General features: G+C 43.7%; 1 protein-coding gene across 3 annotated transcripts in view; it reads left to right on the top strand.

Moving 5' to 3' along the window:
- Positions 1 to 460: 460 nt before the first annotated feature.
- NECTIN3 (nectin cell adhesion molecule 3) overlaps positions 461 to 17,648 on the top strand; it is a 72,872-nt gene continuing 55,684 nt past the window's right edge. The window contains exon 1 of one of the 3 annotated variants that reach the window (XM_069785542.1): positions 461 to 748. In XM_069785542.1, coding sequence (XP_069641643.1) covers positions 538 to 748 — 211 coding nt within the window. In that variant the 5' untranslated portion in view covers positions 461 to 537. The remainder of the gene's footprint in view (positions 749 to 17,648) is intronic. The other 2 variants (XM_069785543.1, XM_069785541.1) reach the window with 2 other exon arrangements.

The following is a 17,648-nucleotide window of genomic DNA, read 5'->3' as shown; positions in this document are numbered from 1 at the left end:
CGCGGGGGGCGGGCGGTGAGTGAGTCGGGCCGGACCGCCGGGGAGCGCGGCGCCCCCTGACCACGCTTGGGGCGGTGACGGGCGGGGCGGGGGGAGGGGGCGGGGCGGGACGTACCAACAGCCCCCCGGGGGAGGACATCGTGGCACACCCTCCCACCAGCTGCCCGCGTTGCCACGGGGACACCCCCCCCCCCCCCGCGGTGTGCGGGAGAGTCTGCGGGTCCAGGGAGCGGGCCGCGAGAGGCGGGGGGCGAAGCGACTTGCCCCGCGGCGGGTGGAAAAGAGGCGGGCGGGGGTCGAGGTAGATAGGCGCTCGGCACACGCCTCCCTTTGCCCACCCCCCCCCTCCCCGCGGCGGGGTGGTGTGGCCCGCTCTGAGGAGGGCGGGGAGCGGCGCGCAGCGCCTCCCTGCTCAGTGACACACGCACCCGGTGCGGGGAGGCGGCGGCTGCTCGGGGAGCGAGCGAGCGGGCGAGGGAGGGAGCGGGCGGGCGGGCGGGCGTCGTAGCGGCGGCGACTGGGAGCCGAGCCCGGAGCATGGCAGGGGCCGAAGCCGCTGCGGAGGCTGCCTCCGGTTTCCCTTCTTCGCCGGCTCCTCCCGCCCGCCGGGAACTTTTTCCGGTGGCCGGCGGCGGTGCCTTCCTCCGGCGGTGGTGGCCGCAGCGGCGGCGGCGGCGGCTCCGCTCGGCGGTGCCTCCCGGGCCGGGGCTGGGGCTGCTGGGACTGGTTTTCTCCCGCTTCTGCTGCAGTAAGTGAAACTTTTTCCCGTTGGCGGCCGGGGCAGGGCGAGGGGGCGGGTGGAGGAGGAGAGAAACCCGAGCCCCGGCAGCGCCGGGGGACTCGGCCGAGTTGGGGGAAACTTTGCGTGCGCGCCGGGCGGGCTGGCGGTCGCCGAGGGCGGGTGGGAGGCGGTCGGGATCGCGGGAGCGGAGGTGGGGGGGTCGGAGCCGGAGGCTGCAGCGCGCCGGGGAGAGCCCCGGGCGCTTTCCCCCGCCTTCTGGCCGAGAACCCCGCCGCTAGCGCCGCCGCCGGCCCCGCCGGGAGGTCTCCGGGCGTCCCGGGAGGCCGGGCCGTTGCGGGGCCGTTGCGGCGGCCGTTGGGTTCGCTCGCCGCGGCGGAGGCCCCCCGTTGCCGGCGCGAGCGGCCGGGGGGGGGCGGGAGCCGGCCCGCCGTTGCGCCTCCGCGAAGTTTCTTCGGGGGTCGGCTCCGCGCCGCCCGGCCGGGGTGGCCGCGGCCCCGGGGCGGGGCAGCGGGGGGGAAGTTCGGCCGGTGGCGGGGCCGGGGCTTCCCCGCGGCGGGCGGCAGGTTATCCGCCGTAATTCCCGTCCTGAACGGCGGGCTTTCGCTTGTTTGCGGGAATTCGCGGCTGCTTACCCCCCCCACCCCCAGCCGGTGGGAAGGACAGAAGGGTGGGTCGTCTTGTTCCCCGGGTGTACCTCGGGGCAGGATTAGTACGCTCTTAGCTTCTGGTGCTGTTGGCTTGCGTCGTTGTTCCCTCTTAATCAGGGTGAAATCGGCGCTAGTTACGGCGGGCTGATGGGTTTTGGGTCGCTCCTCTCTCTCGGGGTGAGCGCGGGTTTGTGTACTCGCCATCACCCCCCTCTCGAGCAGCCGCTGCTGGGGGCACTGCGGTGCGGGGCCACCGTGTGGCTCGGCGTGACCACTCGTGGGAAAAGACATCCACCACCACCACCCCCCCGTGCTTTTTCTGGTGGAAAACAAGCAAGCGACGTAGCAGTTGGAAACTAAATCAGAGCAGGATTTTTTTTTTTTCACTGCGTGCTGTGTAGTGTCATTTTTACAGCAGTGGAAGATGAGAGGAAAAAAAAAAGTGGACTTGGGCAAGAGCACATCGAAAACCATCATCCTGCTGTTGTATTCCCAATGCAGTAATGAATAGTTGGCAAGGATATTTTATTATAGGATACGCTATGTCCTTTCCCTCTTGAAGGAAGGAGGAACAAGTTAGAGGAGGTAGTCTCTGGAGGTTCATGTGATAAAAATACCAAGACTTGCAAGCCATGCCACCATAAAGCAGTTGTATAGAATCTGAGAAATGCTTTTTCAGAGAGGGAGTTGAGGCACTGCTGCTGTAAGATTGTGCTCTTGCATGTAATAGTCTCCCCCCTCTGGCAATGATGTAGCTTTCAGAAAAGATGATTATTACTAATTTAAGCTTAAACACATGCATTTGCTGAGAGAACCCTGTTAAATGGTCTATGTTCTATCTGTCCCTAAAGAAAGGCACAGAAGGGTGGGTCTTTATGCATATAGGGTTTATTTTGGAGGAGTAAGAGTAGTTCGCTGTCATTCCTTGTCCTGATGGTGAACCTGTTAGTGTTTCAATTTACTGAGAGCTAATGTGCTCACATAAATTTTGTTGGGAGGGATGATTCGGTCATAGTCAAGCTGCGTAACAACTGTAATACTTCTTACGGCACAAGAGTTCTACTGGGCTATGTGACTGTCTCCTTGACAGAGATTACTGGGATGCTGCTTTAGAGAAGATGAACTATATGTTAGTGAAGTGGTCCAAGAGTTGAATTGCTCATGCAGAAATTTTTCTGTGTTGCATAGAGTATGTCCTGGATACAGGATTAAGTCTCTAAACTGACGGCTTGCCTTTTTTTTTTTTTTAATAGATCAGCTACTAAACTAAGTTGCTGTTGACATAACTGAAACAAGATCTATTGCTTTCTTGTATGTTCTCTAGAGCTACTTGGCTGAATGTTTTAAAAAGTGTTAAAGTTGTACTTTTCTTCCTCTTTAAAATACATCCAACAGTTTTATTTCCCATGCATAAAACTCTGGAGCTCTTAGTTGATAACAAACACTTATTATGCAGTATTTGGCTTTATTTGTGGTAAATTGACTTTTTCAATATTAAGAAGGCACCGCATTTCAAAACCTTAAGGCTTGAAGACTTAGTTTTCATAGGGTTGGCAAACTTCTTGCACTAGCAGTTTTTCCCCCCTCCCTTTGTTCAGGGTGATTTCTGCTCTTTTGTGCTTAAAAAGGTGAAGTTGCGGACTTGACATAACCTTGCCAAGCTGTTTTTACATGTAAACATGAAGATAATAGTAACAATGAAGTTAAGAGCATCCGTGTGCCATGTCATGCGGTGGTTTACTATTTTAGTCTTAATGAGTGTAATTCAGATGTCAGTCTTCCCAGATTCCTTTTGGCATATGTGAACTTGACTGATAACACTTCAGAACATGTGCCAAAAGTGGGAATGTTGTGTTGAAATAATTTTCTTTTTCAAGTGCAAGTTTTTGAAGTATAATCTATGGATAAAAGGGGAAACTTAAAAAAATACTAGTGACTTTTGGACTGTGAGATAAGGAGCAGAGGAAGATTTTTTTTGTCAGTATCTTAGTTTTTAGATTACTTTTCTTTTCCCCCTGAAATTTCCCACAATTGTTTTCATTATCTCTGTCACAGGTGAGTGTGAAGGGAAAATCATGTAATGACTAAGGCTTTCAAGAGTGCTCATAAATACATTTTGAGCGTGATTAGATGTTGATGGAACCTAAACCTGCTGACTACTTTTGGTCACCGTTCTTCCTACTGGTTGGTCAATTCTGATAATGCTAGCAAAAGGAGGAATTGAAAATGGCATCACAAAAAAACCCCAAACCACAAACCTAGTAGAATAACTTCATTATAAAATCACATCAATTTTTATGCAATTATTGTGACTGACAGCTGGAAATGATGGTTTATTTGATCTATAATTCCATAGGGAAATATTATGAAAAAAACTCCACCGCTCAAACAAAAAAAGTGAAGGGGAAAGGAAGAGAGAAAATTTATGTGGAATCTGAAGTAACAGCAACTTTTGGATTTTTGAATAAAAATAGACCTGCTTTAATAAATACTGCTGTTTTTAGGAAAGCGAGGCTATCAGGTTCAGCTTACAGGTACAAGTAATTCTTCTACTTCTCAGTTAAACAGTACGTGATGCAATGAAGTATGTAGTAAACTTACATGATCAAATGTAGTGTAGCTTTGAACTAGGGGAGATATACGACATCCATAAGAAACGTCACCATAACCTTTATAAAATACCTTGGTACACATTGTGGCAAGTATTTTTCAGCTATGCTGTATATGAGGAGCTGTGTGCTACTAAATAATGAATTCCTTATAATTTCAGTGCCTCATTAATTTGCACACAGTGGTTTTTTGCAGAGTGTTTTGGAATGTAAGCATGAATTAAAAACTAAGTCAATTTGTAAAGTGAGGTGAATAGAAAGGAAAAACATACAGGATGCATTTTTCAGGGACTTCGTTTGGGAAATAATTGTGGGTTTTTTCAATTTGAATTGTTGGTTATGTTAAGCTTCTCAGTAAGGCTAGAAAAAGAAGTGTTTATGGGGCATATGTTTTTTAAGTTCTTGTTGATTTTTTTTTTTTTCTCCTTAAAGCAGCCTGGAGTACAGAACTCCAGGCTGTAGTGGAGCTGGAAGGGTTGGATTACAAAGATGCAGATAATTCAATTATAGGGTGTACCATATACAAAAGTGGAGTCGCAAATAAAAAAAAAAGAAATTCCCAAGTAACTATTGACCAGAACAGGCTATTTGACTAAAAATTTGTGATTTTCAGGTTAAGTCGTGACAAAAATGTGAGGTCAAGCAAACCATGTTACTACCTTGGAAATGAGACAGTGTGGTAGAGCATTCAAAAAGACAACATTTTTTCCTCATTGTATGTAAAAGGCAATGATTAGTTTAGAAATTCATGTCTGAATAGGCATTTATTTTTTGAAAATGGTATGGAGAGAAATGCACTTTTAAAAAGGTGTTAGGTGAGCCAATATGACAACAGTAGGAGAAGGAATAGGAATACTATAGAAGGTATTTGAGAAGTTGGAGAGAAGGAAATGTTGAAATATGTAGTAGGTAGGGCAGTGTATGAAACTGCTGTGTGAAGAAACAGAGCAACTGCACTGGTAGAAATAACAAGAGTAACTTCAAATAGAGGGAGAGTTAAACCTGGATTGTTTAATAATTAGCAAAAAAAATGAAGCCAGAATTTGGTCAATCTGTACTTGAGGATAACTCATTATACTCTGAGGTGTGCTGTTCTGGAACAGCTTTTAGCTCTGTTTCATTGTGGTAGGTCTGTCGTGTTCAAGATCACTGTTAAACTGTGGTGCTCGTGTAAAATAAATACAAAATAACAAAATGTAGGTGCTAACATTTCAATAAAATATATTGTATAGGCTTATAATTCTTGACTGCTATTTAAATATCAGACAAGACAGTTTCGATTTATTTGTAGCACTGCATGGAAATAGTGCAAGTTGGAGTAGTTCTGAAATAAGTGGTTATAAAACTTGCATGGATAGGGTGAAAGCAGGTTACAGTAGTCATAAATTTTAGGATGAATGAAAAGCGAGTATGCCAACTAACACTTCAGTTTCTGGTGTGCAAGAACTCCCATATATGTATATGGAAGTGTAATGTTATTTGAGTTAAGATCTGAATGCTTTGAGTATTATAAAAGAATTGTGCTGGTTGTGTAGCTGCTTGTGCTACGTAAAGGTTGAACAGTTTCTTGATTTAAACTATGTGTTTCTCTCTTGCCTCCTTAAATAACTTAATTTTATGGAATATGAAGGCTGCTTGATTTTGAACAAAAGAGGGTTCTAGCAGGATTTATTTCCTGTAAGATTACAGAGTCAAGTATCCTCTTTAGAAGTATGGTCAAATGTAGGTGGTTCACTTTTTCATCCCCTTTAGTGTTGCTCCCAGGATGATATTGGGAAACAAAGGACTGTTCTGTAGCAGGAGAAGCAAAAATATGTTGCCTTTGCAGAGCATCTGTACCAGCTGATTACCCTTCAGGTGCTGGTGTTAGAGCTTTTAAGGTACGCAAAACTCACAGGTGTAAATGCATCTACTGTGAAAAGGGAAAAGGCACTGGGGTGTGTTGCTTCAGTAAGCAGTGTGTGGGGCGAATGAGTAGCATTTGTAGAGCTCAAAGTGAAATTGAGTTAGAAGCTTTAGAGTCAAAAGTCTAAATCTCAATTTTTTGAAGCAAAAGCAGTAGTGAATGGAAGTAGGGTAATAGAAATACAAAACCTGGTATACACACTGGTAGAAGGTAATCTTAAGTGCCAACTACTTGCAGTGCTGTTAGTAAATGTCATCCTTTTTAGTGTTCATTTGGTTATCTATTAAAGAGTAGTAAAGCTGAAGAGTATTACTTTCCTTCCTATGTTACATCATATTGTTGCTGTGGAGGTAGCTTGACCTGCTGTCCTGTGGTTGAATGCAGCTTTGTCCAAACAGAGTTCTTTATCAGAACATGTGGCTACAGACTGGTTAGATAAGTCTGTGAAGAAGTGAGAGTGCCGAGATTGCTTGTGTTGTCTGCTTGCTCTGGAGTCCGGGTACATTGCCTCTTAAAGATGAGCTGTGTGATGACGGATTACTTTGCTCTAGCACTGTCTGTGTTTGTACTTAGGCTGCTTGTTTCCAACTTTGAATGGATGTGTTGTATTCAGTCAGGATTATTTGAACTTTCTTTTTTTATCCTGATGAGTGCTGTAATGACTGGTATGTAGATACTAATGCAGAAGTTCCTGTGAGGAATTTTCTTGGTGACCTGATAATTGGATACTAACAGAATGGCCAGATTCTCTTAGTGAAGAATAGCTATAGGTGCAATTATTTAATTATTATTTTATGCCATGTGGTTTTGGTTTTTGTAGTTTGAAGAAGAGGAGGTGTGTATGATTTTTAAAGGTACTTTCTAATGCAAACCATTCTATGGTTTTATGTGGGGTTTTGTATCTTTTTTTTTGTAAGGTTAGCCTATGTAAAACAAGATTTTTGAAAAGTATGTATTTGAAGGACAGTTGTTTTCAGTGCCTCAGAGCATAGCTATTTGAAATGCAGTAATGTATTTTTATTGAGAGGATGGAGAAGATGATGAATTACTGGGTTAGGCATGAGATAGGCTGATCAGCCTTTCTTGTTAGAGGTAAAGGGGTCATTAACAATATTCTCTATTCTGGTTAGAAAGTAGATGGATTGCCTAGAAAAGAGTGTCACGTAAACATGGGAAGAAATCCCAAGAATAGCTAAGAAAGCAAAGATGGAATAGGTGAATGTGGGTAAAATACAAGGAAATGGATAGGAATAGAATAGGATCATTAAGTTTGGAAAAGACCTCTAAGATTGAGTCCAACCGTCAACCCAACACCACTGTGCCCACTAAACCATGTCCTGAAGTGCCACGTCTAAATGTTTTTTGAACATCTCCAGGGATAGTGACTCCACCACCTCTCTGGGCAGCCTGTTCCAATGCCTGACAACCCTTTCAATAAAGAAATTTTTCCTAATATCCAATCTAAACCTTTCCTGCCACAACTTGGGGCCATTTCCTTTAGTCCTATCACTAGTTACTTGATAGAAGAGACCAGCACCCACCTCACTACAACCCCCCTTCAGGCAATTGTAGAGAGCGATAAGGTCTCCCCTCAGCCTCCTCTTCTCCAGACTAAACAGCCCCAGTTCCCTCAGCCGCTCCTCATCAGACTTGTGCTCCAGGCCCCTCACCAACTTGGTTGCCCTTCTCTGGACACACTCCAGCACCCCAATGTCTTTCCTGTAGTGAGGGGCCCAAAACTGAACACAGTACTCGAGGTGCGGCCTCACCAGTGCCGAGTACAGGGGGACAACCACCTCCCTGCTCCTGCTGGCCACACTATTTCTGATACAGGCCAGGATGCCGTTGGCCTTCTTGGCCACCTGGGCACACTGCTGGCTCATATTCAGCCGGCTGTTGACCAGGAGCACCAGGTCTTTTTCTGCCAGGCAGCTTTCCAGCCACTCTTCCCCAAGCCGGTAGCGCTCCATGGGGTTGTTGTGACCCAAGTGCAGGACCCGGCACTTGGCCTTGTTGAACTTCATACGATTGGCCTCAGCCCATCGATCCAGCCTGTCCAGATCCCTCTGTAGAGCCTCCCTACCCTCAAGCAGATCGACCCTGCCTCCCAGCTTCGTGTTGTCTGCAAACTTGCTGAGGGTGCACTCGATCCCCTTGTCCAGAAGCAATTAAAGAGTGAATTGTGTGGTAAGGACAATGTCAGGGAATATGATAACTGTGTTTATAAAGTGAGGAGAGATGAAAAAGCTGTTAGGTGAGAGCTTGTCTTATTCCCCTGGATGTGAAAAGACAGTGAAGTTGTAAAGTGGGTTAAAATGAGGTGTAGGTATGTATAAGTAAGACTCTTGAGGGGGCTCATGGCCAATATTTACCTTGGTTCTGGAAAAGGTAGGCCAGCGGTTGCTTACTACACAACTTAGCACACAGGCTTACGGTGAAGAGCTTCTAGGCATAGCACAGCAACTTCCAAGTCATAATGAAAACTCCAAACAAACAAACTTTTTTTTAATTATCCAATAGATGAATGCTTCAAGAGTTATTTTTCTTATCATTCTTTTCAGGTAATTAACTTCTAGCTTTTGGACTGTTTCAAATGTGAACTCAAAAATTGGTCTTTCTGTCCGTGAGTTACTAATAGAATAAAATTAGCAGCAAGAATAAAAAAAACCTTTCAAAGTCTTGAAACTTCTGTCTCTGTCCTCTATTCTTTTACCTCTGTTTTCCCAAGTGTGAGGAACTGAATAGGTGAAGTTTAACATCAGCTTGTTATCAAAAAGGTCGCTATTAGTTCAGGTAGTGGAAAGTAACAAGCTTCCAGACTATCATCTTTTGTCACTACTGCATTCTTCTGTTCAATATTTTTCCTTCTTTTCAGCTGACTGTCAAGTAGTGTGCAGAAGTAAAGCAATTTCAATTTTGTAATGCCTTAAAATAGCATGGGTTTGCATTCTCAGTGTGAAGGCTAGTCAAGTGTAGCTTGTTTTGAGTTGACTGGTGTACTAGGATTACCTGCAGCAGTAGATGGCTCTTGCTGATCCCCCCACCCCACCCTGACCACCCTCCCGTATCAGATTTTCATTATCTGGCATTTAAGATACCTTTAAATGTCTACAGGGGATCATTGTTTTCTCCTTTTCTATTAGTCAAAGCTGGCATATGAGAGTTTTTAAACTTGTCCTGGGATTAGTTTGAACAGAACAGAATGTTTTGCTTGAGTGACTGTTTTAAATACTTTGAAGGTGCTAGTGTGTTGTGGTTTAATCCCAGCTGGCTATTAAGCACCACACAGCTGCTAGCTCACTTCTCCCTTCTGTGGGATGGGGGAGAGAATTGGGGGGGGGTGTTGAGACAGTTTAACAGGACAGGAAAGGAAGGGAAAATAATAAAAATAATAGAATATACAAAACAAATGATGCACAATACAATTGCTCACCGCCCGCTGACCAATGCCCAGCCTATCCCTGAGCTGTGGTGCCCCCTGGCCAACTCCCCTCTCAGTTTATATACTGGGCATGATGTCATATGGTAAGGAATACCCCTTTGGGTCAGCTGTCCTGGCTATGTCCCCTCCCAGCTTCTTGTGCCCTGCCTTGGCTGGCAGGGCAGTATGAGAAGCTGAAAAATCCTCAAATTAGTATAAACACTGCTTAGCAACAGCTAAAGCGTCAGTGTGTTATCAACTTTATTCTTATCCTAAATCCAACACACAGCACTATACCAGCTACTAAGAAGAAAATTAACTTTATTCCAGCCGAAACCAGGACATAGTGCTATTGCTGTAATGCAGTGGTACATGCAGAATTTGAAGTCATTGAAATGGCAATCTCCTGCCAAAAAACCACATTTGCTAAAAGGTGAATAAAGGCTAGTCAAACAGGTCTCCATAGTTCATGTGTGTACAGATGAGTGGAAAAACCAAACTGAGCCAGCTTGATGATTTTATTAGTTAGTTTTGGATCTGTTAATTTCACCCCTTGAGTTAGAAGGTTACAAATTAGTGTTTGACTTACTTTTTCTTAATCCTGTTTTGTGTGGGCATTCTTTGCCCAATTCTGTTGCTTCTTTTTCACTTGCAATACCACCCATGGTGCATATGGTTAAGCTGAAAACTAATTGTTGCTGGGACAAGTGCATTTAAGAACAGCCTATTGGATGAAGGGATGCTGGAGATAGAATATGAAAAAGTTGAGATTATGTTCAAGTTGGGCAACTGCCTTTAATTTCTTTTCAGTGTACATAATCTGGTAGAACAATAGTCAGTTTAGTCAAGCGTAAGTTAAATTACATCAAATGCAAGGAACTTCTTCATAATAACAGAGCAACTGAGAGAGCAAAGCTTTTGACTTGTATTAACTTGGGATAATTTTTTCCCCAGATTCCTCCTTTAATTTCTCCTACATCACCGGTTGGCCCTTGCCATAATAAAAATATACTTAGTCAACTTTGTTAAAGACTATTACTAGAGGCTGGAGAAGCAAAGATCAAGAGCTGTTAAGCTTAATCCCATTTTTGAACATATTTTTAAAGATTGATAGTATTTGCATTATAAAAACCCACTGCTTAGCCCTTCACCAGTGATGCTACTTTTGTGCTTTAAACAATGCACTTTTGACTTCAAAAGGTAAACTTTCTTTTAAAGAGGTGCTATAGATCTAAAGAAATCAACCATGATAACTTGGTGGTTGTGACTGTACCATTAATCACTCCTTAGGAGATTTAAATGCATCCTGTCGAAAGTTTCATGTGTTATTGGTAGCTGAGGTAGCATGAAATGGTCTACTTCCACTAGCTAGAAAGTGTGATATACCCATTTATCCAGGATATCCTGTATAGAAAGAAGTATAGTAAGTTCTGTGTAGCTGCGTTTCAGCAGTTTGTGGTATCAGAAGTAGTTCAAGCTTCTGCACATAGCTTATATGGCAGGGGGTTGGAACTAGACAATCTTTAAGGTCCCTTCCAATGCAAACCATTCTATGATTCTATACGTATAAGACAACTGTTAAGGTCAATGGCTATAAAATAGTAAGGCTTTTGACTATAACCAGATTAATTATCACAGTTGATGCATCAGTGATTTCACATGAATGTTTAATAACTTATGTTACCTTCTGACAAATCAGAATGTAATCTGTTGTTGAGAAATAGTTGTGTGTAAGCTTTATGTAAGATCTTTTAAAGATTTTGCTGAGAGTGTTCTGCCTTACAGAAGGAGGTGAGAACTATGGGACTCTATGGAACTGTTAGTGAAAGTTCCCTTGGTGATGCATTTTGATAGCTACTCTACAGCTCTGTTTTCAAGGACTGAAGAGGCATGGCTTAGATGTGATAAATTGATGGGGCTGCAAATTAGGTGAAAAATGAAGTGAGGAAGAGGAGATGTGGTGTCTCCACAGTTTGAGACTGCTCTGAAAAGAGGTCCTGAATTGATTGCTGTAAGTACATAGGACAAGGCTGTGGACAAAGGGAGAACAGTGAGTGTTATTAATCTTGAGAGGCATTTAACAAGGTTTCCTAAAATGTCCTTGTAGCCAAATTGGTGAGATATGGTTTAGGTAACTGGATTAAGTGGGTGAAAATTGTGTACTGCTGGACTCAGAAGGTTCTGATCAGCTGTATGAAGTCCACCTGGAGGCTTGTTACTGATGGCATGCCCTTAAGGATCAGTGTGGGGCAGTTTGTATGCATTCCAATCCTTCTTCCAGGTCAGTAATGTGCTTTAAGCAATTTTGTGGATGCTACCAGATTGTGAGGGGCAATTGATACGCTGGAGACTAGGGCTAACTGAGTGGGACATCTGTGGGCTGGAGAAACAGCTGGCAGAAACCTCATGAAATTGAACAGCAAATGCCAAGTCTTTCTGGGGCAGAATGATCCCACGCAGCAGCGTAGATGTGGTGCTAACTGGTGAAAGGCAGCTTTACAGGAAAGAACATAGTGGTCCCTGTGGGTCAGTATGTGCCTTTGTGGTGTAAAAGGTGTAGAGCATACTAGGCATGATCAGCCAGTTGAAGGAAGCAATAATTCTCTACTACTCAGAGCCTGTGAGACTGCATCTGGAGTACTGTGCCCAGCTTTGAGCTCCCAAGTACAAGGCAGATGCTGAGGTGTCTGTGGAAGGCCACTAAGATAGGGAGTCAGCAGCACGGGATGTGTGAAGAGGGGCTAAGAAGTGAGTTTGTTCAGCTTTGAGAAAGGTCTTAAGTGGGCAGTCCTAATTGCTGGCTCTGTTTAATAGGAGGTGAGAGAGAAAGTGAAGACTGACTCTCCTTAACATGTGCACAAGGAAAGGATAAGAGGCAACAGACAGAAGCTACAAGGGAAATTCTAATAATGTGTTAGCAATATGTTTTCTCACACTGAGAATGAAGCACTGAAACAGGTTGTGGAATCTGTCCTTGAAAATTTTCAGAACCTGATTATGGTATGACCCTGAGCAACTTGATCTGACTTCAAAGTTGGCCCTGCTTTCAGTTGGGGATTGGATTGGATAACCTCCAGAAGTCCCTTTCAGTCCAAATGAGCCTCATTTTGTGCATGGGTAGGCAGGAGCTAGTATACTATAGTTGCTAGCCCTGGAAGACAAGTAATAGTTGGAAGTCTTTTTCTGTTAGGTTGAAAAATGTCCAAGTAAAGTCTTAAACAAGTCTTTCCTATAAAGCAATTTGACTGCTAAAAGCTTAGTTTAAAATTGGATCCCATTGTTAACTCCTAATGTAAGTAATAACTTTTAGAGAATTTCTTAAAGGAAGACTTGCCTGCATTTCTTCTGTTACTTGAATAAGCAGCCAGTAAGAGCAGTTCCTTACAGCACAGAGCTGAGTGGCAGTGTGACAGACACTGAAAATGTAGTTTGGCAGTAAACTGAGCAGCTACTATACAGCATTAATATGCTCAGCTGTTGGTTACCTAGCCCTGCTGTCTTGATGCAGTTCCTGGACAAAAAGGGTTAACCTCCTGGAATAGTTTGCAGTGGAGGGTGGCCTTTAAGAGCTAAAAAAAAGCCAGCAGTGTTAGCAATGCAGGGGGCAGCAGGCATCTGCATAACTTTGTAATGAAACTGGTAGCTCATCAGATCTTGTCATGGACAGCTGAGATTTAGGCATTTGATTTTATGAATTGCTGCTCCTGGCAAAATACGCTCATTTTGTATTTCATAATATGGCTGCAGTTGTTAAATATTGGCAGACAACATGCAAACTTTACAAGTAATTGAAAATGTGAAGTTAATGTTTAGCTGTCTTCCTGATCTTACTTGAGACTTTGCTACTTTATGTGGTGCAAAGTACAACCTCCCTTCTCCTCCCCCAGACCTCAGCTCTTTCTGGAGTAGGTGATATGTGGGAAGACAACTTATAAAAAGTGGAGGAGTGGCCTGTTCAAGGGAGTAGGGGCTTTGCTAGGGATTGAAGGTCTTGTTCCTCCATCTAGGACATTCACACATGTCAGTGCTCCTGACCAGTTTTTAATGGTTTTCTAATTTCAGTGTAGGAGGTGCAGTTGTGGGGGCAGGGAATGCTGAATGCTTATAACTGTTGCTGTATGCTTAACAGAATTTCGGGTCCTTCCTTAAAATTAATTTCACAAAAAAAAAACCCCAAACCCCCAAAATCCTCATACCTAGGTGCTTATTTTAAGAAATTCAGTATTTTTTGCTCGTACAGATTTTTTTGTTAACTTACCCTTGAGCTTTCTGTAAGGACTGTGTACACTCACAAAACCAAATGCAGCGGGCTGTCCCTCTGAGTGTGCCATGTTCCTTCCTCCATTTAAAGTTTGAATGTTGTCCATTGCTGCTTGACTTTAATTTTTTTTAATCTTCCTATGTAAAAGTAATAACTTATTAAAGACAACTAAACGTTAATACAACAGTATTTTTCCATTGGTCTTGTTCCCCCTGACATGGCTGAAATGCCCTATGCAGTTTGTTTTTGTGGTTTTTTTTTTTAAGTTACCCTAAGTCAGGAGATGCTATTTGTGCTTAAAACTTTGTTCTTGGTTAAGTTTACTAAGAATTTAATAGACACTGCTTTTCAATATGCCACAGCTTTAAATGGCCATCGTTTTGGCTTGTCAATAGCAGCCAGCATTTCTGGTAGTAGGTGTTAAAAGTTGTTTGGGTTTTTTGTTGTTGTTGATTTATTAAACTATCTTGTGTTTATACTGAATGAACTTAACTTGCCTAAGACAAAGGAAAGCAATCTGTGTACTCTTCACTTTGACTTTATTGGCCATCATTGACAGCACAGTTCAGAAGTCCTTCCCTCTCCTACACCTACTTTTGAGTAGGTAAAATACAACTTAGTTCTAGGAAATGTAACTTAAAGGCAATCACTTTTTCTTGGACCTTTTGTTTGAATGTAAGAAAGTTAAACAGTAATTGTGCAATCCAGAAATTGATGGTTAATTGTTTCTTGGAGTCCATAGATTAAGGCAAACTTGAGCTATTGTTAATAATGTATGGAGAAGTGGAGTCAGAAGTGCAGTATAGCATAGGAAGAAAAAGAGAGTGATAGTTATCCGAGGGAGTTTCCTGTGAGGTTTGGAGGCACCCCGTCTGCTGACCTGATTTGATGTCTTGAGAACTTTCCCCCTTTCAGGGCCGTTGGATCCAGGATGTTACAGAGAGACTAAGTCTGATCTTTTGACTGCTACGTTTTGCATATATCCGTATGGTCACCAGTGATTCTGCCAAGGGTAACTCTGAGTGTGACTGAAGAGCTCTGAGGGCAAAGGTGAAGAACATGAGTATAGAGCCCACAACCTGGCTGCCTATCCTAGCGAGGGAGGGAGACTCGGGTACAAGTGAATGCATCTGGCTGTTGTTGAAGGTAGGACTTTGAATTCTCTGACCACTGAGCTGTCCTTGAGAAACAAGAACTGCTGAGCCTCAGTCAGGGTCTGTCTGACAAAGAAAGATGGGAGTTTCTTTTCCAATAGTGTTAACTTGTGAGGAGGGCTTTAAACTAGACATGTTGGCATGTCCTCAGATTTTTCTCTTATCTGAAGAGAAGATATAAGGAGCAATAAAGAAGCGTCAGGGGGACATGATGGGAGAGGTTTTTTCCCCTTCCATTGTGAGGGCAGCACAAATGAGGACTGTGCACAGCCACAGACTTACAACCTCATTGGGATTCTGGCAATGTGGTGGGATAGCTTCAATGGCTGGAGTAGTGTAATTAGCTGGATTCATACCTTTCAGGAAAGGCAAGCTCGGAAGGTGAGAAAGATAGTGCTGTACAGAAGAGTGGATAGAATGTATGGACCTTTGCCCTTGAGCAGGTGACAAGCCAGGTAAAAGCTTATTGGTAATGTTAAGAGGACAGAGCAAAACAGGTGACGCTATTAAGTGTCTGCTACTGTTGGCCTGATCAAAAAGTACATGAAGCCTTCTTTAGGCACCTGGAAGAAGCCTCATGATTGCAGGCAATGGTGTTCAAGGCAGCTTGACAGGTACAGATGTGGGGTCCTGATGAACACCAAATGGAGCATGTATCAGCAGTTTGCCCTTGCAGCAAAGAAAGACTACCTCATCCTGGGCTGTGTTAAGCATGGCACCAGGTTGAGGAAAGGGATCCTTCACGTCTATTTCACACTGAAGCACTGTGTCCTGTTTGGGGCTCCCCAGTACCAGAGAGACACTGAAGTACCGGAGCAAGCCCAGTGGTGGGCCACCATGTTGGTCGGGGCCTGGAGCACAGGATGTCTGAGGAGAGACTGCAAAAGCTGGGCTCGATCAGCCTGGGGAAGGGAAGGCTGAGGGGAAGGAGACGTTATTGCTGTCTGATGGGAGTGTGTCAAAGAAGATGGAGCCAGATTTTCCTTAGAGATGCAGCACGAGGAAACGGGAACAAGCTGGAGGGGGGGAAATTCCAGGTCAATGTAAGAAAAAAATACTTCTCTGAAGGAGATCAGACACTGGAGCAGGTGCCTAAAGTGATTGAGGAATCTCATTCTATGGCAATATGCAAAACCTGACTGGATGAGTCTCCAAGCAGTCTGATACAACTGGACCTACTTTGAGCAGGACTAGGTCGCCTCTAGAGGTCCCATGCCTTTTACCAACATGAAATCATTATTCTCTAAATCAACATTAGAGCTTGTTTGCCTTTGCCCATGAGAAATGCATTATGGAGAAACCTGTACGCAGTTCACTTGTATTTGTGGTAATTGGTAGGTATCTTGGTTAGAAATGATGAATATAGCTTATACCTGTGTCGGACATGACCTGTTGAACACTTTGGAGACATCACAGGCTTTCTGTGAATGCATTTTCTCTATGAGCTGATACTGATCAATAGTGATTCCTGGGATTTGAGTATTCTGAATGCCTGGGTCTGACAGATGAAGTCAGAATGATTGAGTGAAGAATGTCTTGCTGCTAATACCTTACACTCTGGGGTAGACATGAGCTTTCTAGGTAATCTAGCAAGATACACATTGCAGTTATCCTTATGATTAGTATGGCAGTGTATGTGTCTATTGCTGTGTAGCAGAATAGTGGCTTTCTACCTTATAATGAAAGATAGCAAACAACAATGACAAAAATCCTATACTGATCACTTTGTATTGCATTTTTGGATTCTGACTGCAGTTGCCTTGTTGAATTTCTGTTAGTATATGTAGTGGCAAGTTTATTATTTGGGAGTGTTCAAACAACAATCATGTAACTTGGAAGGGAAGTTGTTTGTTGGACTTAGTGTGTGACTCCTACCAAGCCATGTTTTTGCAAGTTTGTGGCGAGGGGGAAGAGGTTGTGCTGCTATGTCACTGATAACTCCCAGATTTTTGAAATGAAGTGGGAGTGATGGGCAATAACTCTTCAGACTTGTGTGATACTTATAGTGCCTGATCTGCCCCAAGTTTCTTCTTCATCTCAAAAAAAAAAAAAAAAAAAGCAAGCTGGTCAGTATTGTGATAGCATTAAATAGCATTAAATTGATTTTCCAAATAAGGAGTGGAGAGGTTTGGAGTCTGGAAGGAAGCGTGGGAGGATAGTTATCTGACCAAACCTTCAGTAAGCAGTCGCTGCAGTCTTGCAAGGACCTTTTTCTGGAGAGAATTCATTTGGTGGAAGCTGTGGTTCTGGGGGATATAGTAGGATCTTCTCTATTTCATTCCCTGGAGTATCAGATGCCCTAATTAAACATAACTACTTGTTGCTGATAGCAAGTTGGAATAAAGATGAATTACAGAGTTATGGAGGACCTTATGAAACCGAGTGATGGAACAATGAAACAAGCTGCAGTGTAGATAAATGTTCAGTGATGCCCATGAGGCTGCCTTTGTGGAGGGAAGGAGTAAACTTCATATGTATTATTGGTTCTAAGCTGACTGTTGGAAACAAGGCCTTGGGTATGTGATGGTCAGTTCTGTGAACTGATGATTTTTCTGTGTTAGTTATCTTTAAAAGGGTGGGGGGCGGGGGGGGGGGCAAATCAAGCGTTGGAGTAAAAGAACAAAAGAGAACATACTGTGCTAACATGTAAATATATTGCTTGCCTGTTCTTCAAATACTTCTGTTCAGTTTTGGTCCCTTGATCTTAAAAGTGAGGGGAAAAAAAAAACCAACCAAAAAACCCCCCAAAACCACCTTAGGTTTGGAGTAGGTTCAGAGGAAGGCAGCAAGGATCAAAGGTATGGAAGTTGGCCAAGACTTCTCAGTTGAGAAAAGAGGCAAGTTCTTGGGAGTAAGGGAAGAGAGGGAGGAATATGGTGGAGTCTGTGGAAATCATGAGTGATGTCAA

The sequence above is a fragment of the Haliaeetus albicilla genome, chromosome 6 (assembly GCF_947461875.1).
Source record: "Haliaeetus albicilla chromosome 6, bHalAlb1.1, whole genome shotgun sequence".
NCBI classification, from domain to species: Eukaryota; Metazoa; Chordata; class Aves; order Accipitriformes; family Accipitridae; genus Haliaeetus; species Haliaeetus albicilla.
The sequence above is the reverse complement of the archived record's forward strand: the minus strand, read 5'-3'. Positions and strand labels throughout refer to the sequence as shown.